Source organism: Podarcis muralis, chromosome 9 (assembly GCF_964188315.1).
Source record: "Podarcis muralis chromosome 9, rPodMur119.hap1.1, whole genome shotgun sequence".
Lineage (NCBI taxonomy): Eukaryota > Metazoa > Chordata > Lepidosauria > Squamata > Lacertidae > Podarcis > Podarcis muralis.
In genome coordinates this window covers 828,321-856,176 of record NC_135663.1, presented here as the reverse complement: position 1 = coordinate 856,176, position 27,856 = coordinate 828,321, and the positions used below count along the sequence as shown (strand labels likewise).

General features: G+C 52.9%; 1 protein-coding gene across 1 annotated transcript in view; it reads right to left on the bottom strand.

Moving 5' to 3' along the window:
- LOC114604454 (uncharacterized) overlaps positions 1 to 21,179 on the bottom strand; it is a 62,401-nt gene extending 41,222 nt beyond the window's left edge. The window contains exon 1 of the mRNA XM_028744554.2: positions 20,654 to 21,179. Coding sequence (XP_028600387.2) covers positions 20,654 to 21,039 — 386 coding nt within the window. The 5' untranslated portion in view covers positions 21,040 to 21,179. The remainder of the gene's footprint in view (positions 1 to 20,653) is intronic.
- Between the last annotated feature and the right edge of the window lie 6,677 nt (positions 21,180 to 27,856).

Here is a 27,856-nt window from a genome sequence, read left to right as displayed (position 1 = left end):
AAGAATGAGTCTCTTTCTGTAAAAAAAAAAAATCTGACTTGTGATTTAAACCGATTTGAATTGAATCCACCCTGGAACAGATCCCAGTTTGCAGAGCTCTGGGGGGAGGCAGAAACAGGTGTCCCTCTACGGATTCCCTCTGCCCCAGGAGCAGCAGTGCGGGGGTCCTCCCTGCACCCGCTTCTCTGCTTGGCATAAACACCCAGAGCTCCTATTTCGCCCGGGGGTCCCTGGGACGTCTTGGCCCCCTGCCTGGGCAAAGGACAGGACAGGGCCGGGCAGCCGGGGAAGACGGGCAGGTTTGTGATGCCGCAACCAACTCTCAAGTCCGCCCTCTGCCCCAGTCAGACCCAGGGCAGGGTATAAATAAATGTTATTACTACTACTATTAATTATTATTACTACTACTACTACTATGTTCTCCAATTGGAGCGCTCATAGGCCAACGTTTCCCAATTGTTGTTTATACTACATTTTTTAAGATTTGCCTTGAGAGAGTCTTTAAACCTCTTTTGTTGACCACCAGCATTACGCTTTCCGTTTTTAAGTTCGGAATAGAGCAGTTGGTTTTTGGAAGACGATCATCGGGCATCCGCACAACATGACCAGTCCAACAAAGTTGGTTAATCTTGAATTATGGCTTTAACACGGGTGACCTTTGCTTCTTCCAGTTACCCCCTGCGGGACTGAGCAACCCGCTGTGATGAACTGTGGTTTAGCCTGACATCTGAACACAGCCAGAGTTCGGAAACAAACCCTGGGTCCTCAAACCCCCCCCCCAAAAAAAGCCGCCTCCTGTGCCCTCAAACAGTGGGAGAAGTCTGAAACTGAAGGGGGCAGCTCTGCCCGACTGGGGGGGGGGTGAACCCCCCTCCCTCCAGTCTCTGGGCCCCTCCTTGCCGAAATATGCTGCTCTCAGCAAAAAAACCAACCGCTGACTTCAGAGCAAAGTGTGCAGGCTCCTCGCGCCAGTGAGCAGAACTTATTCTGAGCAGAAAAGTGGAGCTGGGGGGGCAGGAAGGGAGGGGCGCTTGCAGCACACCCAGCCGGCAGCTGCTGGTGGGCGAAGGGAGGCAGCCGAACGGCCTCCAGGGCATTGCAGGGAGTCTTTCTGCAAACTCCCACACACTCTTGGAGAGCCCAGCAGAAGACTGGATGGAGCCTCTCTCTCTTTTTTCTTTTTCTTTTAACACAAATATTTCACTATTAAAATAATTCAACATTAATACATACATATTACAAATATACAAACATACAAACATATATACAAACAAATATACAAACATACAAACATACATGTCATACAATCCTTAAAAATATTCATACATACCCCTACTCAATCCCACACATACCATATTTTTTGCTCTATAAGACTCACTTTTTCCCTCCTAAAAATAAGGGGAAATGTGTGTGCGTCTTATGGAGCGAATGCAGGCTGCGCAGCTATCCCAGAAGCCAGAACAGCAAGAGGGATTGCTGCTTTCACCGCACAGCGATCCCTCTTGCTGTTCTGGCTTCTGAGATTCAGAATATTTCTTTTCTTGTTTTCCTCCTCCAAAAACTAGGTGCGTCTTGTGGTCTGGTGCGACTTATAGAGCGAAAAATACGGGTATATCCCGCCCTCCCCAGCTGAAGCCAGGCTCAGAGCAGCTAACAACAGTAAAATAATACAGCCTTCTAAAATCAATTCATTATAGAGCCATACATTGGTCTGGTGTGTCTTACAGAGAGAAAAATACGGTGCTTCCTTTTCCCCCCGCCATCCCTCCCCCCACCCTTGTGTTAGACTTCCAATTTACTCAATTGCAATTTCTTTCCACTTCTATTACTTTCTTTCACACACTTTTAAACCAATTTTCTACTTCTTTTTCTGTTACACATTGTTATCCATCTTACCTAGTATTTCAGTACTTATAACGGAACTTGTTTATTCTAACAGGAGTTATGATTTTTCAATATGATTTTGTATCCTTTAAACACCTTCCAGTCCTTGTCTCTCTTCTCTTTTGAGATCCTTCCAATTTCTCCCATTGTTCTGGATATATTTTAATACTCCAATAATTTGGCAAGCCACTCTGTTTTTGTGGGTATAATACCACTTTTCCAATTTTTCGCAATCAACAGCCTTGCAGCTACTGTTGCGTATAAATATAAGGTCTTGTCTTCTTCCTTTAGACTTCCTGGTACTATTCCCAATAGAAAACCTTCTGATGTTTTCCTAAATGAATATCTAAACATTTTTTTTCATTTCATTATATATTGTTTCCCAAAATTGTTCGATGTTTAAACAATTCCACCATATCTGCATCATAGTACCTTTTTCAGTGTTGCAAGCCTCGCAGGAGGAAGACCCTCCGCAGTAGCAGCCCCCTGGCGCCCCCCTCCTTCCAAGAGGCCTGCCTCTTTCCTGCAGTTTGCAAACCTTCTCCTGCCATCAGCAGAAATCACCTCTAGAGCAGCAACAGCAGCAGCAGCCCACACAGCAAGAACACAGACTCACACAGAGACACACAGGCACACTCTTCTCCCACAGGCACACATGGGTGAAGACAGGGTCCAACTGCCTCCCCCTAAGGCCATTCCTGCAACGTCCAGGGGCTCACAGACTCCAAGCCACACACACATCATCTGAGCACAGGCGAGGGGCTTCCCCCTTCTGAGTCGGGGGGGGCCCTCCCCGCCTCCCCCCCCCCCGTCCTGCCGGAGCCGACGCACAAGTGCCTTAAGCCCCAAACAGCCGGCCATTGTCTGCTCACATGCCTGGGCTTTGGAGCTTAACACCAGATATGACGGGAGGAGAGGCTCCGTGGGAAAGTCGCGCTTTGCATGAACCCCCAGAGCAGGAGTGAGGGGGGCACTGCGGGAACCGGGACGCACCTGTGGAATAAGGTGTTGCACTGGTGTCAGAAGGCAGGCAGCCCTGAGCCCCCAAAGGAAGTGCCAGGAAAGGGGGGGGAGAAGCAGAGTCCGGCCTGGTGGGCCTGGAATGCCCTGCAGAGGATGCCAAGCCTCGCGCAGCATTGGCAGCCGATGATTTCACAGGCTTCAAGTTACAAACACACACACAAGGCGAAGAGGAGACCTGAGGCCTGGAAGAATTGCATAGAAAGATTGTGTGTGTGTTTGTGTGTGTGTGTGTGTGTGTGTGTGTGTGTGTGTGTTGTGTGCAGCCCCTCTGGTCCTCTCCGCACAAGAGACCTCTCTGCACTTGCAATTCCCCGGCATTCAGAGAAAACTACGGCGTCCACTTGCCTCTGAGCACTCCCTATAAGCCCCTGCAGAGAGAGGGGCTGCTCTTCAGGACCCCCCACCCAAAGGGGACTTGCTAAAAGTTGGCCCTGCAGGCGGAGGTCGTTTCCCCCACCTGCACCTTTGTTGTTGTTGTTGTTTAGTCGTTTAGTTGTGTCCGACTCTTCGTGACCCCCTGGACCATAGCACGCCAGGCACTCCTGTCTTCCACTGCTTCCCGCAGTTTGGTCAAACTCATGCTGGTAGCTTCGAGAACACTATCCAACCATCTCGTCCTCTGCCGTCCCCTTCTCCTTGTGCCCTCCATCTTTCCCAACATCAGGGTCTTCTCCAGGGAGTCTTCTCTTCTCATGAGGTGGCCAAAGTCTTGGAGGCTCAGCTTCAGGATCTGTCCTTCCAGTGAGCACTCAGGGCTGATTTCCTTCAGAATGGAGAGGTTGGATCTTCTTGCAGTCCATGGGACTCTCAAGAGTCTCCTCCAGCACCATAATTCAAAAGCATCAATTCTTCGGCGTTCAGCCTTCTTTATGGTCCAGCTCTCACTTCCATACATCACTACTGGGAAAACCATGGCTTTTACTATTAGGACCTTTGTTGGCAAGGTGACGTCTCTGCTTCTCAAGATGCTGTCTAGGCCTGTCATTGCTTTTCTCCCAAGAAGCAGGCGTCTTTTAATTTCGTGGCTGCTGTCACCATCTGCAGTGATCATGGAGCCCAAGAACGTAGAATCTCTCACTGCCTCCATTTCTTCCCCTTCTATTTGCCAGGAGGTGATGGGCCCAGTGGCCATGATCTTCGTTTTTTTGACGCTGAGCTTCAGACACCCGCACCTTTGGGGGAGGGCTTTGTGTGTTCAAGGAAGTCAACATCCCAGAAGATCAGAGAAAAATATCCAAGGATTCTTAAACTGAGATCTACTCAGTGCCATAGTGGGGGGGAAGGACACGAATCAAGAGTAGAGAATAATTATAATTTGGACTATAATTTGGTATTTTTTATTTTAGTTTTTTGGAGTGTTATGTTATGATTGGATATATTAATTGGATGTTTTTATTGGAAAATCAATAAAAATGATTTTTTATTGATTTTTTTTTATTTAGAGAATCAAATTTCAAAGGTGGGGTGGACCCCAGGGGTCATCTACTCCAGCCCCCCGCAATGCAAACGTCTCGGCCGCAGATTCCCCAGAGAAGCTGGTGCAGGTCTGTGCCATCACCAACTGACGGCGACATCAAGCGACGACTTGCTGCCTATGAGAAGGGAGCGTGGGAGGAGCAGTCCCGACTAAACTTCCTAGGCGTCACTGTCATGCCCAGGGGGAGAGAAGGGGGTCTCCCTCTGCACCCACCAGCCACGGGGTGGGGCTCCAAAGGTTTGGGTATGCGAGGTTTTTGTGGAACCCACGGAACTGAACCCCCATGAAAGAAAAAGCCACCTGCACCTAGTCAGAGCGCTTTCCACGCCAGGGAGCCAGCAAATGGGGATGGGGAGGGCATAATCATCACCATCATCATCAATTTTCTTTATACCCCGCCCTCCCCAGCCAAGACCGGGCTCAGGGCAGCTAACACCAATATAAAAACAATTGATTGAAATACAGCTTCAAAAACAAGATTAAAATACAACATAAAAACATTAAAATGCAGCCTCATTTCAGCAGAAAGTCAAAAACTTTTTTGGGGATGAAAACATCAAGTCTTCACCACGGCTGGTCCTACATGGGCCAGAAAAAAGCCAGGGAAGTCCCCAAGTAGGAGTTCCATCACAGAAGGAGAAAGGAAAAAGGAAAAAAGGGGAGGGAATCAAGTGGATTCCAAGCCAAAAGCCAGGCGGAACAACTCTGTCTTACAGGCCCTGTGGAAAGAAATCAGATCCCGCAGGGCCCTGGTCTCATGAGACAGAGTGTTCCACCAGGCCGGGGCCACCACTGAAAAGGCCCTGGCTCTGGTTGAGGCTAATCTAACTTCCTTAGGGCCCGGGACCTCAAGGGTGTTGCTATTAATGGACCTTAAGGTCCTCCGTGGGGCAGACCAGGAGAGAATTAGAATTGTAGCTCCAAAGGGCTCCGAGGGTCACTTAGTCCAACCCTCCACAATGCAAGAACGTGTAGGTCTCCTAGAACGCCAGGTCTGTCTGGAGCTCTGGTGCTGACACAGCTGCCCCTGGGCTCAAGTTAACCCTTCCGCTCTTTTGCAAAAAACTGAATTAAAAGCTTTTTTAAAGTTAAAATAAACAGAAAGTTTCCCCACCACAAGGGGAGGAGAGGGTTAACCCTTCAGCAAGGATGCCCAGCCTAGCTGAGGCATCAGCTAAGGAAAATGCCCCCCTTTGGAAGATCTCAAGACCCTCCTGGGACGGAAAGTGGCTCAAAGGCTTCCCAGCGCCGATTCCCTCCCTGGCCCCAAGATCTCGCTGGGTGGTTGTGGGTTTCGACAGCGCCAGGAAACCCCTCTCCCCGCAGAGTCGGAAAGGAGGTCTTGCAGCAGCCTCCGTCCCCGTGCAAAGATTGCACCACTGCCGCCCAGGCGGGGTGAGGAAGAGGGCGATTGCGATTGCGACACCCACAGGGTCCTCCTGCAGGGACCCCAGGAGGAAGGAAAGGGGGGAGGCAGCCTGCCTCTGAACAGCAGGAGGAAAGAGCAACAGGAGGGGCCACGGAGGGTGCCCCCCCAGGCAGGGCTGAGGGGAGCAGACCAGACTCCCTGGCCCCAAACGCAGAGAGAGGCTGCCTTCCATCTCCCCCAGAGGCAGGCAGGGGCTGAAATGGGAACATAGAGAGATGAGGAGCCCAGAGGTTTTTTTTGGGGGGGGGGTGTTTTTGATGCAGCTGTTCAGCGCTGGGTCAACAGATCATGGGGCCGAAAAGGAGTGAAGGCTGGGGGTCTTGGGGATAAGAGCATAAGGAATCAGAAACAAATGTTGAAAAGTACTTTTCCAAATGGGACACGGGTGGCGCTGTGGGTTAAACCACAGAGCCTAGGACTTGCCGATCAGAAGGTCGGTGGTTCGAATCCCCACGACGGGGTGAGCTCCCATTGCTCGGTCCCTGCTCCTGCCCACCTAGCAGTTCGAAAGCGCGTCAAAGTGCAAGTAGATAAATAGGTACCGCTCTGGCGGGAAGGTAAATGGCGTTTCCGTGCGCTGCTCTGGTTCTTCCAGTGGCCGACCAGATGCAAGCAGGATCCGAGCACAAGAGCCACTCCTGCATTGCAGGGGGTTGGACTAGATGACCCTCAGTGTCCCTTCCAACTCTGCAATTCTGTGGTTTTAGGAACCCTCCCCTCCAGTGCTTCCCAGCAGCTGCCATTCAGAAGCATTTCTGCCTCCAGCTGGGGTGCCCTCTGCGCATTAGTGCCCTCGGTGTGCAGACCAAGTGGGGGCGGACGACCAAGAGGCTGGTGCCTGGATAAGGGCAGCCCCCCCCCCCCCTTGTTCAGGAGTGGAACACCTGCTCTGCATGCAGAAGGGCCCTGGTTCCATCCCAGTAGCATCTTCAGGCAGGGCTGGAAAGATACTGGAAGTCAATGTGGTCAAACCTGAGCAAGACAGACCCATTATCCGAAGGTGCAAAAATCACCTCCCTCTGTTCCTAAATCCCAATTTTGGTGCAGAGAATTACCGTATTTTTCGCTCCCTAAGACACACTTTTTTCCTCCTACAAAGTAAGGGGAAATGTCTGTGCATCTTATGGAGCGAATGTGTGGTCCTTGGAGCTGAATTGCCCAGGGGCAAAAAGCAGATCGTGCTTCTTCTTTATTTTAGAAAGAGGGAAGTGGGTGTTGAAACAAAGCCGCTGAGCAGCTGATCGGCAAGTGATCGGGAGGGAGATAAGGGATGCTAGCGATAAAGGAGGCCGTCTGGGAGGGGGGAGGTAAAAGCACACGGATCCTCAGGATTTTTGCACTGGCTCATCCCAAATTCTCCATCAGATCACATAGCATGTCCATGGCTACAGCCTGCACCAAAAAAACCACGCACTCACTGTTTCCTGGGGCTGCAATGGTGCAAAAACGTGGTTACAAAGCACGGATCCACATGGATCCTCAGGATTTTTGCATTGGGCTACCCCAAACTCACCGTCAACTCACATATCAAGTCTGTGACCACAGCATGAACTACAAAAATCATACATCCACTGTTTCGTTCAGAATATTTTTTTCTTGTTTTCCTCCTCTAAAAACTAGGTGCGTCTTATGGTCAGGTGCGTCTTATGGGGCGAAAAATACGGAGGCAGCATGAGGAAGCAGCAAGCGGCCTCTTCAGGGCTGAGTCCAAGCGCACGCCGGACCCTGCAAGGATCAGCTGCTCCTGCCAACACAGAGGCAAGAGCAAGGTGCAAATGGGGGTCCACCACCGCCCCACACACTCCATGTGGTCCTCGTTGCCAGAGGACTATTGCGGTCATCGAATGCCAACTGGTGAGCTTCGCTGCGGTCCCTGCATCCCTCTCCAAGGCTGGGCCCATAAGGGAGGAAAGCATCACTCGTCTTGATGTGCCTGGACCCTCGGATTCTGAAGAGGCCCCAATGCTCACGAGAAGCCCTGGCCCTTCGGAAACCCCCCAAAGAGGCGGCAAAGGCCGCTTCTCCCGCCTCCAAAGTGCTCTTACGGAGCTCTCCCTAACGCGGAGACTCAATCCATCTTCTTGACAGTTCAGACAAAGCCCTTCGCCACGCGAGGGGAATGAGCGAGTTGGGCTTCGGCTGCTTCTCCGGCTCTGCCAGCCAGACTCATTTTGCAAGATGAGAAAGAGGAACGGCACACAGGAAGCGCATTAGTCTGCCCAACGGCCCCATTAGGAGGAGGAGGAGATGGAAAGCCAGAACCGTCCTCTCTGCAGACACAGCCCGGCTCTGCCTGCCAAGCTCCAGTCGGGCAGCCTGTTTGCAGATCTTTCACGCTGGGTCAAAACAAGGAGGCGGCCAGGCCAGCGCCAGCGCCAGCAGCAACCAAGGCCAGAGACCAGGCCGACTTATCTGCAGCGCACAGCAGAGGGATCACTCCGAAGCATGACATTTCCATTGCCACTCGGAACAATCCCCTTTGATGAATGACCGAAGCAGCGGGAGAGTTTGCTCCTCCTCCTCCAACAACACAGACAGATGGACAGGGAGGGAGGGGAAACATCCAGGTTCACTGAATTGAATGGAGAGGGTGTGATCCACCCGGCAGTGCTAGCTGGGTTCGGCTCATTTCTGGGTGTTTTGCAGAGAGGAAACTTGCATGTTGACCAGAATCACTGTCCTGGGCATCCTCCGTGGCTCCATCATCACATTCTGTAGGCAAGTAAGCTCCTTGCTGCAGCACCAGGATAAGATCAGAGCCCCAAGGAAGGGAAGGGAAGGAGAAAAATGAATGGATATGCAGCAAAGTCAGATGCATCTGGAAGGCCACAGAGTGCTGGGTTGGGAAGTCTCTAGAGAAATTTTGTATCATGGAAATCGTACGATGTGTAAACAGAAAAATGGACAATGCATTTTTTTGGGTAAAAAGCCAGATCAGAGCCATCAAGCAGATGCACTCAAGAGGATTTCTGGAAGCATTATTTATGGTTAATTTTTAATCCCACCTTCTCATTTCAGGTTTCAGGTATTAGATAACAAGGTAAAAGAAAGGCAAAGGACTCCTGGATGGTTAGGTCCAGTCAAATGCGACTATAGGGTGTGGCGCTCATCTCACTTCAGGCCAAGGGAGCCAGCGTTTGTCCACAGACAGTTTTCTGGGTCATGTGGAAAGCAGGACTAAACCGCTTCTGGTGCAACGAGACACTGTGACGAGTGGCAGAGCGCACGGAAACACCATTTACCTTCCCGCCACAGCAGTACCTATTTATCTACTTGCGCTGGTGTACTTTCATAGGCAGGAGCTGGGACAGAGAAACAGGAGCTCGCCCCGTTATCGATTAGATAACACAACCATAAAAGACATGTCTTTAAAAACACAGACAAGCAGCAATGACTCAGGAGGGGGTACAAAATGCATCTTAGCTCAGGGGCAGCAAACGTGGTGCCCCCTGGAAGCTGCTGGACTAAAGCTTCCCCCCTCAAACCCCCATCCACCAGCCAGGCTACCTGGGATGAAGGGAGTCCCTGGCACACCTGCAGAGACCGCATGCGCTAGTCCTGTCTTGGCTGAACGCACAACCTGATTAAGTTGCAACAAGTCAGTTTAGCTCAGCTACGCGTAACATTATGCAGCAGGTGTTTACATCACCCATCAAATTAAGCATCCCTGACTGATCTCCGCACTTATCCACACCAAGTGAAACTGGGTTCATAGCTGCAGCAGCCTGAAGGGCAATGGGTGGGAACGAAGGGCGGTGGCACCCAACTGTGGAATGCCCTCTCATCCCGTCTTCAAGCGTCAGTGGCCTTTAAGAAGGAATTTAGGGTGGAATCATTATTACTCCTCTGCCCAACCCTCCAGCTTTCCTTTAGTGCTAGCAGCATTTTGCTGTTACTTAGGTTTGATTATGACATTAAGAAAAAGGTACAAGACACACCTTTTAATAACACATAATTTTAAAATTAAAAAATTGTCAAGTAGCACCTTGGAGACCAACTAAGTTTGTTCTGGGTACAGTGGTAGATGGGGTTAAGTACTTAATTCGTTCCAGAGGTCCGTTCTTAACCTGAAACTGTTCTTAACCTGAAGCACCACTTTAGCTAATGGGGCCTCCTGCTGCCGCCGCGCCGCTGGAGCCCGATTTCTGTTCTCATCCTGAAGCAAAGTTCTTAACCCGAGGTACTATTTCTGGGTTAGCAGAGTCTGTAACCTGAAGCGTATGTAACCCGAGGTACCACTGTATAAGCTTTTGTGTGCATGCACACTTTTTCAGATACCATAAATATTAATTAAATATTAATTCTTCAGCCCATAGGAAGGGGTTAACTTTATTTTACTTATACGCAACTCATCACTCCTAAAAGAGCACCCTCAGGGGCTCCCACTCCAGCCTACAAGTTGCCCCTCAGCCTCTGGCCAGAACGGCCAGCCCGTTTCTTTCTGCTCACAAATGATTGCAAGTGGCCTGCACTGTCTCTACAGTTGCCCGCAAGGCTGCACACTCAGATCCAGTGGCCCCCACAGGTCGGTTGCAAGGAGCGCATGTGCGTGCATCCCAGCCTAGCAAGATAATGGCCAGAGAGCCAGCCTCTGCCCTAAGACTCTTGGGAGCCCCCAGACTCAAACAAGCTGCAGATCTGGTGGACTTCGCCATCAACTGCAGCAGTCAAAGGCACATCAATACTTGGCTTATGATGCTCGCGCATGGGGGGGGACAAGGAACTGCAAGGAAGCAAGTAGAGACCGGCCACATTTGGGGAGGGGGCTACTACAGCCATCATGCCCCCCCCCCAGCTTAAGGCAGCCACCGCCCTCCACTTTCCACGGGAGCCTTGCCGTTCAGGAGACTTAAAGCGCAAGGGGTTCCCCCGGGTGCAAATCCTGCCAAGAAAATATTCCGCATTGCATTGCATGTGTGCCAAGGAAAATCGATGGCTGGCGAGAGCCGGGAGGTGCATGTCCCACTTTCCTGGCACAGAGGCTGGGGAAAGATTTGGACCGGATCCATTAGCCCACTGAGGAAGTCAGGAGAATCGCAGCCACACCAAACGCAGAGTCCCTGGCAGGGCCTTGAGGGACCAGGGAATGGGTCACAGCAGAAGCTTCCCTAGACCAGAGTCATCTGGTGAAATAGACTGTGGCCACACACAAACACACAAGCATCTTTTTGTAGGCTGCCTTTCCAGAGTCCAAGCCGTGCTCCAGGAGACTTACAAAAACACATGACAAAAGGAGTCATAAACAATAAATACAACATCGCAGAGTACATAACCACACTGAAGGTTTCCACATAAATCATGAAATAAAACAAAGGCACAAAAATTAATAATAGCAACCACCCCCCAACAGAACCCCCTAAACCAGGGGTCTGCAACCCACGGCTCCAGAGCCACATGTGGCTCTTTTACACCTTTGCCGCGGCTCCGGGGCGGATACTAGCGAGGGGAGGAGGCGCATTGTGCGCCCCGACACTCCCCACTGTGGCGGGCGCTGTACTGGCTGTGACGTCGCATGGGGGCGGTGCGTGCGTTAGTCACGCACCGTCCCGACGTCACCTTCCCGCCCACCCGCCACATTGTAAGGGGCATGTACGCTGGTCACTGCATTGAAAGGGGGCATGTACGCTAGTCACTGTTTTGAAGGGGAGTGAAGAACACACACACACACACACACAAAAAGGTAACTTGTTAATTTAATGTTTATTTCTATGAGGAGGAGTAATTCTGAGGGGTCAAACAAAGAAATAATAAAAAGGTGACAAAAAAGTTATTTTTATAATGATGAGTTTTGCGGCTCCCAGTTGTTTTTTCCTTCAGAAACTGGTCCAAGTGGCTCTTTTTGTCTTAAAGGTTGCAGACCCCTGCCCTAAACAATATCCCAGCCCCAACAATACCTACGACAGGGTCAAAGAGTTGGAAGTGATTCCCAAGGGTCACCACTTTCTCAACCATTCAGGCCAGCGTATTAGCTCATCGGTCGGTGGCTGGGAAGCCGGGGGTCTCCAGGAACAGCTCAGTGCACAAAACTCCGCCCCAGGACCCCCCTGAATCTGTCAGCCTTCAAGGCGACACCAAGACCCTCCTGTGGTTTTGACTGCAAAAATGCCAGCCCAGCGATCCCTGCGGAAGCTGCTGAGCCAGACAGGAGCTGCAGACCTTGAAAGCGCATGGGGCATGCAACATTATCATCACCTTGTACATCTCCCCTGCTCATCCACCCCACAGGGGCAGAACGGAAGGACTCTTGAGCGTCACGGCTCTGAAGCTTCATTCTGACCCACAAGCAGGCTCCCACTCAGGAGCCCCCAGAAGCGGCACAGCTGGAAGAGACGCCAAGGAGCCAGCCAGCCAGCCAGCAGCCTGCTTTGCCCAAATGCCAAGGCCTCGGCCTCCTGGCCAAACACAGCCGAGCCTCCACAATCACCCCACACACAGCCCCAAAGCAGCCTCGAATCTCGGGCCTTTTGTCAGAGCAGAAGCCCCCTCAAGCCCCTCCAAGGAATGGCATACGCACACGAGAAGAACCTGCGGAATCAGGGTCAGCATCCTGCTCCCTCAGTGGCCAACCAGATATCTGCATTAGAAGCTCATATATATCAGCCGGGCACCAAATAGTGCCTTAAGCCAGGGTGGCAGTCGCCAAAGTAGGTGCCTAGTTGCCATTTTTGGGACAGACGGCTAGAAAGTCGTATTTTCCAAGATGACTTTTTGGTTCCTGAAGTTCATTCTGATTGTGCAGATAAAACATCACGGATAGAATTCTACAGGACGGGGTGTTGGTGTGTGGAAACAGTTAGAATCCAATGATCCCCAGGTGTGCGCCTCCAGGTGAGGGAGACGCCGGGCGCCCGGGCATCTTCGCTTGCTCACAAGTGGCCGATGGCCAGGTGCAAAATGCGCCTGATGAATTTCGAAGCTGGATACCTGTGTGGGAAACGCGATAGCAGGACCAGAGCCCAAGAGCCCTCTCTCCTCTGTCGCTGAACGGAAGCGCTTCCTAGAACAAGGCCCCCATCCTGCCATCCCTTGACCTGCCAACACCAGCTCAAAGCATTTTTACTCGCTCAGGCTTTCGGCCGCTGCAGGAGGGTGGGGGCCACACGCAGGAGTTGGGGCCACTTTCTGCAGCATATGACGTTTTCGGTATACGGGTTTCAAATTCCATGTTATGGGGCCTTTGCATTTTATGAGATTATGTGCTACGAGACGCTCTGCGGTCTTAACAGACAAAAGGCAGAATTAAAAACCAAAGCAATACATTCCTGGTGCCCTCCAGCCACTGGGCTGATGGGAACTGGAGACCAACAACTTGAGACCAATCACAGCCCCATACGAGCGTTAAATGCCTCAAGGTTCAGAGAATTGCAGATCTGGGAGGAACCCATGTGGTCATCCAGTCTAACCCCCTGCAATGCTGAAAGCCATTTATTTCATCCCAAGGCAGCTCACAGGCACAAACCCTGTAAGCCCACATTTTTGTGTCCAGACACAGATGCGCTCCCCGAGTGGCACTGCTGCTCCCACCACGAGCCCCTTCTTCACGCGCAGGCGGGCAAGAGGCAGAGGCTGCGCACCAGGCCCACGTCAGCTGGGGAGCCACATGCCAGGGGTGCAGGGAGGGCGCTGGGCCCACGCCAAGGACACCCAGCGGAGCAAGCGGGACCCAAGACAAACTCCTGCGCTACCAAGGCAGGAAAGGAACAGGTCGTACGCTAGGAAAACACACGCAGGGTAGGTTTTGAGCGAGAGAACGCAAAACGGAACCAGGCAGATGCGCTGGTGGAAACCTGCTTGCAAAGGACGAAGGAGATTATCTGGTCGCATGGAAACATTGGCTGGTTTGCAGGAAGGCCAACCCGACAGGAAAGCTGTTTTTGTTGAGTCAGGAGAGAATGGAGGAGCAGGGCTGGGTTGCAAGGACACCCAGGCCTATTTCCACCCCAGTCCGCTGAGAAAGCAGCCCGGAGTTCTACAAACTTGTGGGTGAGGGCGCGGGGGGTGCATTTTGCAGGGCCCCTCTGCCCAACCCAGGCTCCTCAAGCACCACCCTGCAAAATGCAGGCCCTCCCCTCCCTAAAAGCCCAGGCCCAAGCTGGGATATGCACGACTTTACAAACAGAAGCTCGTGTTTTTAATCTGTACGGGTTTTGCCTTGTCAAGTACGGCGTTTGCCCGTATGTTTTTGTCTGCATTCCTCCAATTAATAGCTGCCATGAGAAAATTGCTGGCGGTGGGGAGGCAGGAAGTGAGTTTAAAGCCTTTTGAAGGAATAAAGACAATTTGAAAGTTTCTCCCTCCAGATGCAGGGCAGGGAAGAGCGATCAACTGGCTGCTTGCTCAGCAGGCCACTGGCTCTGACGCACGCTTCTTGCTGACTGCCGGACATAGAATCATAGAATCTTAAGAGTTGAAAGGGACCCCCAAAGGTCATCCAGTCCAGCCCCCCACCCCAATGCAGGAAACTCTGCTAAAGCAAGACAGACAGCCACCCAACCTCTGCTTGGAAACCTCCAAGGAAGGAGAGATTTGGGGGGCCTGGATCAGGCCACTGACCAAGGGCTTCCAGGATTAAGCCCTTCCTCCAGCTGAAGCCTAGGCCAGAGAGGAATTGCATGAGCTCGGGGCAAGGACCACGGCTAGCCCATCAATGCGAGGCCCCCCAACTCTAGTGAGGGAGAACCACAGAGAGTATGCTCACTGCAAGCACAAGGCGGCAGCTCTCTTGGAGAGGGGCTGGTGGGCTCCAGGACTTGGAACGAACAACATTGGGGGTCCCAAGAGGAAGCCCTCAAGTCTACTCTCACAGGCACACAGAGCTGAGGCACCTGGGATCCCACAGTGGCAGAGGAAACACAACTGACTCTGAAGGTACAAAGCTGTCTTATAAAGAGTCAGGCCACCGGCACACCTAGTAGTAGTAGTAGTAGTAGTAATTTATTATTTATACCCCGCCCATCTGGCTGGGTTTCCCTAGTTTCCAACAGAATTAATGATAATGATAAAGCGATAAAGCATCAGGCATTAAAAGATTCCCTAAACAGGGCTGCCTTCAGATGTCTTCTAAAAGTCTGGTAGTCGTTGTTCTCCTTGACATCTGGTGGGAGGGTGTTCCACAGGGTGGGTGCCACTACCGAGAAGGCCCTCTGCCTGGTTCCCTGTAACTTCACTTCTCACAGGGAGGGAACCGCCAGAAGGCCCTCGGAGCTGGACCTCAGTGTCCGGGCAGAATGATGGGGGTGGAGACGCTCCTTCAGATATACTGGGCCTTTGAGGCCGTTTAGGGCTTTCAAGGTCAGCACCAACACTTTGAATTGTGCCCAGAAACGTACTGGGAGCCAATGTAGGTCTTTCAAGACCAGTGTTATGTGGTCCTGGCGGCCGCTCCCAGTCACCAGTCTAGCTGCCGCATTCTGGATTAGTTGTATTTTCCGGGTCACCTTCAAAGGTAGCCCCACGTAGAGCGCATTGCAGTAGTCCAAGTGAGAGATAACCAGAGCGTGCACCACTCTGGCGAGACAGTCCACGGGCAGGTAGGGTCTCATCCTGCGTACCAGATGGAGCTGGTAAACAGCTGCCCTGGACACAGATTTGACCTGTGCCTCCATGGACAGATGTGAGTCCAAAAGGACTCCCAGGCTGCGCACCTGGTCCTTCAGGGGCACAGTTACCCCATTCAGGACCAGGGAGTCCTCCACACCCGCCCGCCCCCTGTCCCCCCAAAACAGAACTTCTGTCTTGTCAGGATTCAACCTCAATCTGTTAGCCGCCACCCATCCTCCAACCACCTCCAGACATGACTGGCAGAGGCTGTCTGGGGTTTCAGGCAGGGGACGTTCCCATCCTGCCTGGAGAAGATGCTGCCACTGGGGACTGAAGCTGGGTGCTCTGCCAATGAGCCCCCATTCTGATGAATGCAGGGTGGGCCTTGCAGACTTCTAAACCTTCCTGTGGGGGGTCACACCAACAGGCCTTTCCACATCTCTTGGGGAAATGAAAGAGGAGCCTAGAAGCCCCTGACCCTCAAGATATTATTAAGACACAAGCGACACACAGAGACCCGAAGAGGTTGTACCAAATTGACAACGTTCCTGCAGTGAGGTGCGCAGGGCTAAAGCAGGCTCTCAACCACAGGGCCCCACACCCCTGGCAGATGAAAGGCTCGCCTGCCCCACAGGAGTCAACTTCCTTTGATCAATAAGTTAAAGAAGAACTTAAAAGAAATTGAATTGAATAATTAGTTAATTGGAGGAGTTGCTGAAGAAATGTAAAACAAGGATGCAGAAAAGGGGAGGTATGGGGAAGTCCGGGAAGTAAGGTGTATGAAAATAAGATTATGAAGTTATACATGTTTATATGTTTGTGTATTGTTTGTTTCTATTTTGTGTTTGGAAAACCAATAAAAATTTATTAAAAAAAAAAAAAGGAGTCAACTTCCTTTGGCTACTTGAGCTCCAAAAGCATCTCCTAGTCCAGCGGTTCTCCACCTGTGGGTCCCCAGATGTTGTTGGACTACACGTCCCATCATCCCTGAGCTCTGGCCTTGCTAGCTAGGGGTGATGGGAGTTGTAGTCCCAAAAACATCTGGGGACCCACAGGTGGAGAAAGGCTGTCCCAGACTATGTTGGGACTCATGTGCCTCTCAACAGCTTCAACATTTGGCACCGGGCACAGAACTCAGTGTTATTTTTTCTAAGATGAAATTGCTGCGTAGAATTTCTGTCAGCCTTGGGGCAGAGCTGTGCGAGGGAAGCAAACCTGCACAAAGTATTTGGGTCACGAGAACGTCTTCCTTTGAGCTGCGCTGAGTCTTTGAGGAGCTCCCCAAAGGGATGTCAGAGCCGCCTTCTCCTGTCTCCCACGATCCGTTTTGCACATCAAAGGCCCCTTCGGATCAAGGCGGCTCCTCAGGTGGGAGAGGAACGGATCTCCCTTGCAAAACACAGGTGCTCCCAATACAGAGGGCCTTCTCGGTGGTGGCGCCCGTCCTGTGGAACGCCCTCCTGTCAGATGTCAAGGAAATAAACAACTATCTGACTTTTAGAAGACATCTGAAGGCAGCCCTGTTTAGGGAAGTCTTTAAGGTTTGATGTTTTATCGTGTTTTTAGTACAGTGGTACCTCGGGTTACATAGGCTTCAGGTTACATACGCTTCAGGTTACTGACTCCGCTAACCCAGAAATATTACCTCGGGTTAAGAACTTTGCTTCAGGATGAGAACAGAAATCGTGCTCCGGCTGCACGGCAGCAGCGGGAGGCCCCATTAGCTAAAGTGGTGCTTCAGGTTAAGAACAGTTTCAGGTTAAGAACGGACCTCCAGAACGAATTAAGTTCTTAACCCGAGGTACCACTGTATTATGTTGGGAGCCGCCCAGAGTGGCTGGGGAAACCCTGCCAGATGGGTGGGGAATAAATTATTTATTAATTATTATTATTATTATTATTATTATTATTATTATTATTATTATTATTAAACAGCTGACAGGCAAGCAAGAGGAAGCTCCTTCACCTCCCCAAACTCAGCTGGTCACCAGCAAAGGATATTTCATTGCAGGAAGGCTACAGGCGGGCGATGGGTGCCCTAGAGTGGGGAAGGGCCACAGCCTCAGGGGCAGCAAGCAGAGGGTCCCTCTCCCCTCCCCACTGGCAGCATCTCCAGGCAGGGCTGGGAGAGGAGCCTGCCTGAAACCCTGGAGAGCCGCTGCTGCCAGTCAGAGCAGGCAGCCCTGAGCTAGATGGAGCCAGGGGCCTGAGTCAGGAGAAGGTCGCTCCCGATGGTCCTGTCTGGGCCCCGCAGGCAGCACCAGCCTGGCCCTTTCTCAGGCTACCTCAAAGGCCTCTTCCACAACAGGGTTGGAAAGGAGCTAATCGCCAAGGGCACATTAAGCGGAGGTTATCATTGGAATAAACATTCACACATTTATTAGTTGAACGTGTGATAGACAAAGCAAGGATATGTACAATTTTATAACATGCAGAAAACAAGATAGGTAAAAAAATCAGGGATGGGAGGTGAGGGAAGTCTTTGGGGGGAAGAGGGAGGGTTGAGGGAGGGGAATAAAGGGGGGGAAATAATGTAATCGATTACGAGGACTGACAAATTGTTATGTTGAAACTGGTTAATAAAAATATATTTTTTAAAAAATAAAATAGGTTATCATTGTTGCCGCAATGGAATGTCTAGGCACTGTTTTCCCCTGCGAAATTGGGAGTTGGGGTTGTTATTAATTTCATTTCTATGCTGCTTTATATTTTAAAGGGAAAAATGTCTCCAAATGGTTTGCAACACATGAAAACCAGGGTTAGAAACTCAGATATAGAAGCCAAACGCCAAATGGCACCATAAACTGAGGTTACGGCTGCCACAACAGAAAGTCTAGAGCCCATTCCCTCCCTCCCCATGAGATCCCTTGCAAGGCTCCTGGTATGGGGGGCACACCAGGAGCCCCACTTGGCTGACACGCTGAGCCCCCTAAATTCAGGCCTCAATGCCCCCCTTTCTCCCCCGAAAAGCTGGGTTCTCCCCTAAGGACTGGATCCCGCTTGCTCTCAGCTTTGCAATCAACCGGAAGTCCCCCAGGGCTCCCAGCAGGAAGAGGGGGCTGGAGGGGGAGGCTGAGCTTTGCCCCACCAGGACAGGGGGAGAAATGCTCACCGCCTGCCTTTCAAAGGCTGCAGGAAGCCCTTCTCACCCTGGGAACTCGGGACTGGCTGCCCCTTTGGCGCTGCTTTGGTCTGTTGCATAGTTAGAGCACACAGTTCGACTATGGAACTCCCTCCCACAAGAAGCAGGGATGGCCTGGGTGGCTTTAAAAGAGGACTGGCCAAATTCCTGGAGCAGGAGAGGGCTAGCCAGAACAGCTCTGCTTGGCCTCCAGTCAGAGACAGCCAGGCTTCTGGATCCCCGTTTCTGGAAACCCCAGGAGGACGGGATAGTTGCTCTTGTGTTCGAATCCTGCTTGTGGGTTTCCCTTTGGGGCAGGCATCCCCAACCTGCAGCCCTCCAGATATTTTGGCCTACAACTCCCATGATCCCAATTAATAGGACCAGTGGTCAGGGGTGATGGGAATTGTAGTCCCAAACATCTGGAGGGCTGAAGTTGGGGGCACCAACTTTTGGGGCATCTGGAGAGAACAGGGAGCTGGGCTGGCCGGGCCAAAGGCTCTTCTGTGGGTGTTGTGTTCTCATGATGTTAACGCCATGTTCCTTCATCCCTCTGAAGACCTGAAGAACCACAAGTGGGGACGGGGCTGCTGCACTTGCCAGGGAGAGAACAAAAACTGGGCGAGCTGGACCACCAGCCGAACCAGCACTTGGGGTCCTGAAATGCAGGAAAAGTTCAGTCCCGTTCTCAGCGCCCCTTGGGAAAAGATCGGACGAGGCCAATGGCCCCTCTGGTCTCCCTGGGGCCACCCAGGCACCAGCAAGAATAATAATAATAATTTATTATTTATACCCTGCCCATCTGGCTGGGTTTCCCCAGCCACTCTGGGCAGCTTCCAACAAAATATTAAAATACTGTAATGCATCAAACATTAAAAGCTTCCCTAAACAGGGCTGCCGTCAGTTCTCTTTTAAAAGTAAAATAGTTGCTTATTGCCTTAACATCTGGTGGGAGGGCGTTCCACAGGGCGGGCGCCACCACCAAGAAGGCCCTCTGCCTGGTTCCCTGTAACCTCACTTCCTGCAGGGAGGGAACAGCCAGAAGACCCTCGGAGCTGAATGATGGGGGTGGAGACCCTCCTTCAGGTCTACTGAGCCGAGGCATTCAGGGCTTGAAAGGTCAGCACCAATACTTTGAATTGTGCTTGGAAACATCCTGGGAGCACCCGGGCCAAACAGCACTGTGCCCATGCAAATCCCAGCCACCGGTGTTTGGAGGCGTCACTGCCTCTGGCTGTGGAGGTTCTACACCTGTGGCTAGTTGTGCTCGCAAGCCCTCTCTCCTCCTCCATTACTTTTACTAATCTTTTTCACACCTGCCTCCAGTGGGAGGGAGTTCCACAGTTCAACTGAGCACTGCAGGAAGGACATTCTTCTCTCTGTCGGGAATCTTCCAACACTGAACACCCAAAGCTAAGGCGTGCTGAGAGTCTCAGCCAAAACAGCATTAGGGTTGGGTCCAGCCGCCTTGTGCGTCCCAGAGAACCCCTATGGCAGACTGCGCCCCCCCCTTATGTGCTTGCAGGGGCTGATGGGAGTTGCAGTCCAAAAGTTGCATCCGGAGGGTCCCAGGTGGGGGGGGGGGGAGAGAGAGAGGAGGGCCTGAGGCTTCGCGGTGCAAGGAGCAATCCTTGCAGGAACCGGACGCAAAGAGCGTGACTCTGCAATTCTCCTCCGCCGGGAAGCGTAAAGGCAGCAATCCGGGCGGACGCCTCTCCCGTTGGGGCAGCTCCTGTCGACTTCGCCCGGCTTGGCCTTGCAGACCTGGGGCGTCCATGCAACGCCTCCCCCCCAGCCTGGCCTTCCCGACCCACTGCAGGAGCTGCCGCCCCCTTTCCTCCGCCCCATTTGCACGCCCGGAGCGCAACCCCGCAGTGCGCTCTGCAGAACGGAAAACTCGACGGCGGCTGCGGAGCGGCGCTCCTGCCTCGCCCTCGCCTCCCGCGGCGCTCTGCCCATGCTCGCGTGCTGCAGACCCACGGGCAAAACCCCCCAGGGCGTCGGAGGGGCGCTCTGCACGGGCTCAGAGGCACTCTTGCCGCCCAAAAGTAAAGCAGCGCGCCCCACTCCTGGTCCTTGGCGAGCCATTCCCCGGGCGAGAGAGGCGCCCTCTACGCGGGCTCAAGAGACCCCCTGGCCAAGTCGCCTTACCCCCCCGCCCAATCCCAGCCCCACTTACTGGTCCGGGTGGGATCCGCCTCGCTGGAGCAGCTGGCGCAGCGGGACGGCGGCGCGCCCGAGGAAGCGGTCGGTGCCGACGAGGGCGCGCTGCCAGACGGTGATCTGCAGCAGGAGCGCCGGGTCGTCGTCGTCGGCGTCGTCGGGTCCGGGCGTGGGCGGCAGCTGGAGCGCGCACTCGTCGGCCCAGCGCGGCCCGCTCCGCTGCGGCGCCACCGGCGTGCGGTACTTCTGGCCGCCCAGCTGCAGAGCCACGAAGGCGTCGCCCGACGGGCCGCCCTTGGCGCGCAGAGCCCGCGCCTGCACCACCGTCACCTGGACGTGGCTGGGCAGCCACGACGGCGGCGAGGACGGCGCCCCATCCGCCGCCGACGACACCCGGCTCATCCTCGCCGAAGAAGGCGCGCAAGGTCGGGCCTCTGCAGGGGCGGCGGCGGCGGCTCCGCGTCCCTCCGTCTGTCCGGGCGCCCGGCCGGCCTCCTCGGCTCGCTGCTGGCCAAGACGCGCCCTCCTCTCCTCTCCTCTCCTCCTCCTCCCTCCTTCTCCCCTCCCTCTTTCTCTCCTCTCCTCCTTCTCCCCTCCCTCTTTCCCTCCTTCCTCCGCAGGCTCCTCCTCGCGCCCCGTCGCACGCGCGGACAGCTCGGCAGCTGCAGACGCTGCGCTTGCAAGGCGAGGGGGCTGCTGCTGGCACCGCCTCCTGCTCTTTCTCTCCACCGCCCCCCCTCTCCACCCTCCAGCAGCCCGGGGCAGGATCCAAGCGCCACCCCCGCCGCCCCGGGGGGAAATGCAAAAGACGGGTTGCCCCCATCGCCTTTGCAACCCTGGCAATGCAACGCCGCTGGTGCGCCTTTGCAGAATCCGGGCTCTGCGCCCCGATGGGCCCCTGGCGGGCGCCCAGCTCTTCCCCCCTCCCCAATCCCGGCGAGGTTGGCCCAGGGCCCGTCTTGGGAGGGGGTGGGGGGTGCAGGAGGGACACGATCCGCAGCCAAGCTCTCCTGGGCAGCCCCGTTGGCGCTGCGGAGCGCTCCTTCGGCTCGCCTGGTGAATAGCAGCTTGGGCTAGACTGGGTTTGGCAGGGCACAGACCAAACTGCCTGTGGGATGGCCGCCTCCGGAGGAGCCCTTTCCACAGAGAAGCCCGTTTATTTATTTCTGGGAGTATTTTAATCATAGAACTGGACGGTTCGAAGGGGCCCCCCGAGGTTCTCTAGACCAACCCCCTCCAGTGCAGGAATCAGCCCTGTTGAGGGAAGTTTTTAATATTTAACACTGTATTGTTTTTAACACTTGATTGGGAGCCTCCCAGAGTGGCTGGGGAAACTTAGCCAGATGGGTGGGGTATAAATAATAAATTATATTATTATTATTATTATTATTATTATTATAATCACAGCTCAAGCATCTCTCGCAAATGGCTATCCAACCTCTGTGGGAAAACCTCCACCACCTCCCACTTTTGAATGGCTGGCGCATGCAGTCAGAAAGTTCTTCCCTTTTCTTGGGACGTGAATCCATTGGTTCGTGTCTTCCCAGCACCAGAAAACAAGTTTGCTCCCTCTTCCCTGTGAACAGCCCTTCAGCTATAACAGAACCATTCACAGAGTTGGAAGGGAACCACCAGGGTCATCTAGTCCAACCCCCTGCAAGGCAGGAATCTTTTGCCCAACATGGGGCTTGAAACCACAACCGTGAGAATAAGAGTCTCGTGCTCTGCTGACTGAGCCATCTCCTTGCTCGTATCTCCTCTCAGTCTCCTCCAGGCTCAACATGCCCAGTTCCTTCAACCGTTCCTCATCAGGCTTGGTTTCCAGACCCTCAATCGTCTTGTTGCACACCTTCCAGCTTATCAATAGCTGTTCCTCCTTGCCTTTGGTTGTAAGTTGCTTTGGGCAATATAATAATAATAATAATAATAATAATAATAATAATAATAACAACAACAACCACCGCAGCCCTAATACTACATGCCACACACCACAGCAGCAAAAATTTGGCCCCTCTCTTATATGCAGGGTCTCCTGAGTTGAAGCTGAAATTTCCTCTACAGTTAACACTATTCCCCTTTTATGCTAGTTCTTGTCCAAGGTGGGGGATTTATTGGAGAAATTGCTTGTGGGGAGATATTTTAATGGTAGATCTGTGACATGACTCCCCAGCTTACAGCACAGTGCCCCTCTGAAGCAAGAGGGGTCTGGAGACAGTGAACTGAGTTCAGCCCAGAGGAGGATATTTCCGTGGGAAGGCAGTAGCCATTGGGCGATGCTCCCTCGGGTGAGCTTGTTAATGGCAGCAGAGAAATGCTCCAATGCCAGGTCCCAGAAAACACATGCGCTTCTCAAGCGGGGGCTACGCATTCCTGGGTGTGTCACCACCTTCTCCCTTTTTCGTATTTGCAGAGCCAGCAGCAGACTTACAACTGTTGCTGCAGCTCCTTTAAGAGACCAGCTGACTCCTTGCCTCCAGAGATGTGTGGCAGCCAAATCCTGTTCAAATACATGTTGCCTATATATCAGCATTGCAAGAGAAAAACAGAATGCAGACTCATTCCCTGCGTTGCAGTGGGCGGGAATAGATGAGCCTTGGGGGCCCCTTCCAACCGTACAGTCCTGTGATTCTATGACTGTTAACCACTGATGTGGCAGCCTTGAATTTTCAGGTGCAGTGCATCTATTATTATTATTATTAGTAGTATTTCCAAAGGGTAGCTAACACAACACTAATTGTAAGTGGATTGTAATTTGGTCTTTTGTGTGTGTGTGTGTGTGTGTGTGTGTGTGTGTGTGTGTGTGTGTTTTGTTTTGTGTTTTTTTCTGGAATTGGATTATGATTTGTTATTGATTGGATGCTTTTAATGGAAAATTAATTAAAATTATTATAAAAAAATAAAGGCCCAATTTCTGCATTGTGCAAAGCAGACCTCTGAGAAGACAGTACCTGCAGAAGGCCCTCCTCACCTGCAGAGCGCAGGGACTGACCGGGCAAAGCAGTGGGGACACAACCTTCCAGGTCTCCTGGTTGTGAGCTGCATAGGGCTTTTATGCACCCAAAATGGCACCTTGAACTTAGCCCAGGAGCTCATTAGAAGCCCGGGCAACTCTTCCCAGTGGGGAGATGTGTTGGCAATAGTTTGCCCCAGTGCAGCGCCGTCTTAAGCATATCCGGCACCTTGATGCAAAGATCCCTCCTGCGCCACCCCCTTTCCCAGAGTTTTTGACCTTTTTTTAGGGCTGCAGGAGGCGGGCAGCAGCTGGAGGGCAGCTCCTCCAGCAGGGAAGAAGCAGAGGTCAGCTGGACACTTTGTGCTGCAGTGGCCACAGCAGGCAGCACACCGAACGAGCGAGCCTGTGCCTAGCGAAGGAGAGTGCGTCCCTCGCTCACTCAGCGCGCTCGTTCGGTGTTCCCCGGACTCTCGCCTGGTGCCCTCCAGAACTTGGCACCGTGGCGCCCCACACCGCTAGCCTCTATGGGTAAGACGGGCCTGCCCCAGTGAGCAGAAGAGCAGCTGCATTTTGCAACGGCTGCCGCTTCTGGACCGACCCCAAGGGCAGGCCCCCAATCGAGCAATGGCAGCACTCTATCCTGGAAGGGAGAGCTGGACCATCAAGAAGGCTGATGGCCGAAGAATGGATGCTTTTGAATTCTGGTGCTGGAGGAGACTCTTGAGAGTCCCATGGACTGCAAGAAGATCAGACCAATCCATTCTGAAGGAAATCAGCCCTGAGGGCTCACTGGAAGGACAGATCGTGAAGCTGAGGCTCCAATACTCTGGCCGCCTCATGAGAAGAGAAGATTCCTTGGAAAAGACCCTGATGTTGGGAAAGATGGAGGGCGCAAGGAGAAGGGGACGACAGAGGACGAGATGGTGGGACAGTGTTCTCGAAGCGACCAGCATGAGGGAGGCAGTGGAAGACAGGAGGGCCTGGCATGCTCCGGTCCAGGGGGTCACGAAGAGGCGGACACGACTAAACGACTCAACAACAACAACATCCTGGAGGTGACTAGCACCTGGACAACATGCCTGGACAGGACTGGCCTACCATTGATGAAGGAGGGCATCATCCAGGATGGGCTGTGGATCCTTGATGCTGCATCTGAAGAAACCCGTGGCCAGAAGTGAGCTCTCATTTCTCACCCACCCACCCCAGTTCTGTCTTGTGATGCCTGCCTGGCTTAGCTGCTCTCCCTCCCTCACACAAAACACTTCGCTTTGTTGCAGCTGCAGAAATGCCTGGTGCAAATTCTAGAGCCGTGAGTCTTGGTCCAAGGAGTCTGGCTCCAGCCAAGGACAAATGTAGATAAGCTGGGTGGGAGAAGGAGGGATACATTTGCCCCTGCCAAGCTCCGAAGCCCTGGGGCCAATAACACACCCACCCACCCCCGCCTCTCCCACAGAGAGCCCCCTCCCTCCGGGCCAGCTGAAAGCAATTTGGGCAAATCCCACACAGGACCATCTCTGCAGCAGCTGCATCTCTCTGGCAAGGACACGTCCAGCTCCCCTGCGTCAGCTGAGGGGCACCTGCCACAGGGATCGGATGTCCGCGGCCTCCGCCTCTTCCTCCTCCAAACAGCCAGCGGGTTCAGGAGAACAAGAGGCATTTTGAGTCACCCACAAGCACTTTGGGGCCTGCTCACCGTCGAGGGTCAAAAGGCCAGTGTGGTGTAGTGGTTAAGAGCAGTGGACTCATAATCTGGGGAACCGGGTTCGCTTCCCCGCTCCTCCACATGCAGCTGCTGGGTGACCTTGGGCTAGTCACACTTCTATGAAGTCTCTCAGCCCCACTCACCTCACAGAGTGTTTGTTGTGGGGCAGGAAGAGGAAGGAGATTGTGAGCTACTCGGAGACTCCTTCAGGGAGTGATAAAGCGGGATATCAAATCCAAACTCCTCCTCCTCCTCCTCTTCTCCTTCATCATCTTCCTTCTCCAAAGCCAGCCCTCCATCTCTCTTGCTCGGTGGTTAAACCTGCCTCGAAAAGGAGGGGCAGGGGCTCCCCACCCACAGGCAGACTCAGGCTCCCTTGCACCCTTGGCAAGGAGCTGTATTGGCATGGAGAGGCACCATTTTTGTGTTGCCCTGGGCCTGCCCCTTGGTGGGGGTTTTATAATCAAAAATCTGCCCTTTTTTCCCTTATGGGGTACCCAAGAGCCCATATAGAGTCCTTACTTGGGCTTCCTATTGGTAGGAGAAAATAACAGATGCTAACCAGAGAATATTGAGAAGCAAAGCAGCTCATAAGCCTGATCTTTATTGATCTGTTGCAACAGGGTGCTCCCCTCACACGCAGGAAAGGAGGAGGACCCCGAACAAAGGTGTGCCTGCCCTTATATTGACATTTTAAATTGCCCGCCCTGGAGCTCCAGACCACCCCTCCATACATCATACATACATCACAGAAAAGGCAGTCTACAGCAGAAATCTGAGTACGTTGTTTATCTCGTCTGACAGGTTACCTGTTAATGCTCACTTGATTGGATACCCTGGGGAGCCTGGCCAGTCTTTTGTAATGATAAATACTTAGTTCCTGAGCCAGGTCACAGGCTCACACCCTATTCATCTCTTAAATGTGCCCTTAAGACAGGATTTGTGAAGGAAAATACAGTGGGGAGGCTTTTCCATTTTCCTTTGACCTTGCAGAGAAAACATTTGGTCAGTTTGGGAATCAAAAATGGTTTCCGGTCGGTCTTCCTGTGTTGATCTATGTATGTGCTTGGTTGGTACATTTATTATATACCGGAGACCTTAAAATTCTTATCACAGGGGCCAGCCTGGCTGACCCCTAGGTACGCCTCTGTCTCCTCCCAACCAGCTCCTGACCCTGAACTCTTGGGTCAAATCAATGGCCCATCTAGTCCAGCATCCTCTTCTCACAGGGGCCCCTCAGATGCCCCAGGGCACAAGCAGGATTCGAACACAGGAGCCTCCCCGCCGCCGCCACCACCACCACCTGGTATTCAGAAGGGAGGAGAAGGTTGTGGGTCTCCACAGCAGCAAGGCTGCCTTATAGGTGATGCTGGATTCAAGCTTGGAATTCAAAAAGCCTCCCCCATAAAAAAGGCTCTCCAAACTAACAAGAGCTAAGCCCCCTTTTTAAAAGCAAGCCCTTTCACTTGCAGGAAGTTCTAGCTGAGCCTGGATGGCTCCCCCAGCAAATAATCCAGGGAACTCACTGCCTCATGGCGCCTGTCTGGGAAACCGAGACTCCTGCCTCCTTTGCTGGCTACCTTCATTCAACCTGCGAGGTGTTTTCTTCAGGAGCTGAAGACCCCCCCCCCCCAGCTGGCAAAAGCCCGCTCAGAAACATGTTTGGATCCTAGCTGTGCAAAGCAAACTGGCTCTATGCCATCGCTTTGGGGCTGGTGTGGACCTGGAATAAATCTGGGGTGCTTTTAAATCTGGGGAAATTCCAGGCTGGGCGGGGGGAGGAAGACCTCCTTGCTTAAGCTCTGCTTCCTTTGCATTTCTGAAGCGGGGAGGACTTGAGGTGGAGCCGCCTCTGCAATGGGCAGGTCTGGCTGCCTGGCGCTTGGCCTGCAGGCTTCCTCTTCAGAATTCTTCCACATTCCCTTCTCTCCCAATGCAGTGGCTTTCGAGGAGGGGGCATTGCAGCTTCTGAACCCCTGCACCAATTCTGCATGCCCGCTTTTGCAGGGATCTCGCAAAAAGCAGCTCTGCATTATTCCGTGAGTGCCCTGCGACGCTCAGCTTGGAAAAAAGAGGTGGCAGGTGTAAAGGACCCGGGAGCAGAATGCTGCTCACAGCTCCAACCACTAGGCAGTGCCTGTTAGGATGTAGTTCCGTTCCACCTTAAAAGGGAACAGGCATGACTGTTGTGTGTTTACTTCCAGCACAGGCTTGCTGGGAACTTCCGTTTGTATATTGCTTTTGCTGTTTGCTGGACACGAAGGGAAGCAGACATGTTTTTTCTTTGTTCCTGAGCTATGCTGAATAAATGCCTGTAAATAATGCTTACACATGTCTCTGTCCGCCTCTTCTGTTGTGAGAAGATTTAGAGCATGCACAGTTTCTAAACGGCCTCAGCCCAGTATCCCTGAAGGAGCGTCTCCACCCCCATCGTTCTACCCAGACACTGAGGTCCAGCTCCGAGGGCCTTCTGGCGGTTCCTTCCCTGCGAGAAGCCAAGTTACAGGGAACCAGGCAGTGGGCCTTCTCGGTAGTGGCTCCTGCCCTGTGGAACGCCCTCCCAC